Raw genomic sequence first — 1,937 nt, forward strand, 5'->3', positions numbered from 1 at the left:
TCGTATTTATATAATTCATTATTTTGGGCGTAGCGATATTGGATTACAAAGAAGATGAAAAAGGCCAATAAGGCTAAATTCAATTAAGATGTAAATTAAAACAATAAAAACCTTGCTTTTTGCTTTTTGTAGGCACGATGAAAATACAACCATTGAAGCAATAATTAGTAAATATAAGAGAAGTGAAAAAAAGGCTAAGCTAATCTAAGCGGGTGCTTACGAGCCACCTCAGCAATACGTAGCCACGTCAGCACCCAGAACAGAGAGATGTGTGTGTGTGGATGGATAATGAAACTTATCAGAACTGACCGCCTTGGTAGGTTTGTCCGAACTGCCAATTAGAAGGAGCCACGTCATTGCTAATGACGGTACGACCATCGCTGGTGGTGACTTGGAACGAGAGGCTTTGGTCGTTCATGTAAGAATTGCTCTGCCAGTTCTGTCCCCAGTTCCTAGACATCGCTTGCCACGACTGTGTTTTTGAGCCTTTAATCGATACGGCGTGTACGTCTCCTGCTCCTCCTACGTTCGAGATTAGGACTAGGTTGAAGTATGAATGTCCGTTGATCGTGAACCTTATTCCTCCTTTCTTCATACACGGTACTCTGTATAATCCATTAGTTTAAAGTGTAAACGACAACCATATGCTTTAAACAGTACGTAACTTCTTTTTTTTTGGAAACAGTACGTAACTACGTATGGTTTAATACTTTAATTAGTGTAATTTTTTTCAGAAAATACGTTAAATACCCCATTTAAGAGCAAATGATAATAATTAAGATAAGCTCATTATATAGTGACATAAATCTCAATTTTCTATGGTACACAATAATTCTAAAATATTTGTTAGGTTTTAAGTTTTAACAATATGGTAGTCGATTAGTTTCGGACTAGTAGATTTATGATTATAACTTTATAAGCTACAAGAAAAAAAGTGAACGGACCGACCTTCGGAAAGAGACAGGAACAATTCCGGCACGATACTGAGCGATCTGGAGAAAAGCTGGCTCGGCGAGGTCGAAATGCTGAAGAGGGGGATTACACCAACCTCCGTTATCGTTGGAGAGGCCAGGGTTAGGTGGGCAAAAGTTAGTGGCTGTGACGGTGATAGTAGACGAGAGACACCACCTCGGGTCATCGTTACACTTCATCTCATAGCACGCGCCGCACGTGAGTCCATTGTTGAATAGAGCAGTGCTTAAAGCCGCCGTGTTTGTCCCGTAACCTTGGCCATACAAATTTCCATAGCCGCAAGCTCCGCCTGATTGTTTGACCATTCCACGTGTTAGCAAGCCATACATTTGAATAAAGAGATATATTTTAGCTAACATACGCATTTATGGTTACTTGTTGGTTCATACCCATGGTGCCGGAAGCATCGCCGCCACCGTAGAACGTGGCGTGGCCACCTTGCCAACCTCCGTCGTCTCCATGAGTTCCTTGGAGTAAGAATGATAAGCTGAGTATGGATATGATTGAGATTATTGAATATTTGGAGTTTGATGTGATAGACATTTTGTCTTTGATTTCTTTTCGAAGGTGGTTGGTTGGTTATTTCGGTTTTGATTTGGTGAGAATCGTGAGACTGATATGGAATCAAATGGAGGGATTGAGTATATATATATAGGGTTTCTCGAGTGTATAATTGTGTCAAGCGATAATACTATTTAAATGTTTACTATATTAAGTACATTGGTGTGACTCTTCTTTCAGCTTTTTGGGTATTCATATATTTTATAATTATAGTGTCTCTGACCAATTTGCGAGAGAATTGTGCCTTTTATTTCTCGTTAAATCCCAATGTAACTCCCATATTCATTCTTTGGGAGTTATTAAGTGATTGATAGTATATATCTAGTTTTCTTTCTCCATCGAAATCGAGCATCAAATACTGAAATGGCCAAATAAAATAGGGGTGACTTGTATTGTATGGATAA

General features: G+C 39.1%; 1 protein-coding gene across 1 annotated transcript; it reads right to left on the bottom strand.

The window, feature by feature from the left end:
* Nucleotides 1-1,611, bottom strand: LOC104792928 (expansin-A8). The gene is made up of 3 exons (XM_010519199.2): nucleotides 1,362-1,611; nucleotides 949-1,261; nucleotides 1-605 (listed from the first exon to the last, which is right to left on the bottom strand). The coding sequence occupies exons 1-3, from the start codon at nucleotides 1,513-1,515 to the stop codon at nucleotides 299-301; spliced, it is 774 nt and encodes a 257-aa protein (XP_010517501.1). The 5' UTR covers nucleotides 1,516-1,611; the 3' UTR covers nucleotides 1-298.

This window comes from Camelina sativa, chromosome 6 (assembly GCF_000633955.1).
Source record: "Camelina sativa cultivar DH55 chromosome 6, Cs, whole genome shotgun sequence".
Lineage (NCBI taxonomy): Eukaryota > Viridiplantae > Streptophyta > Magnoliopsida > Brassicales > Brassicaceae > Camelina > Camelina sativa.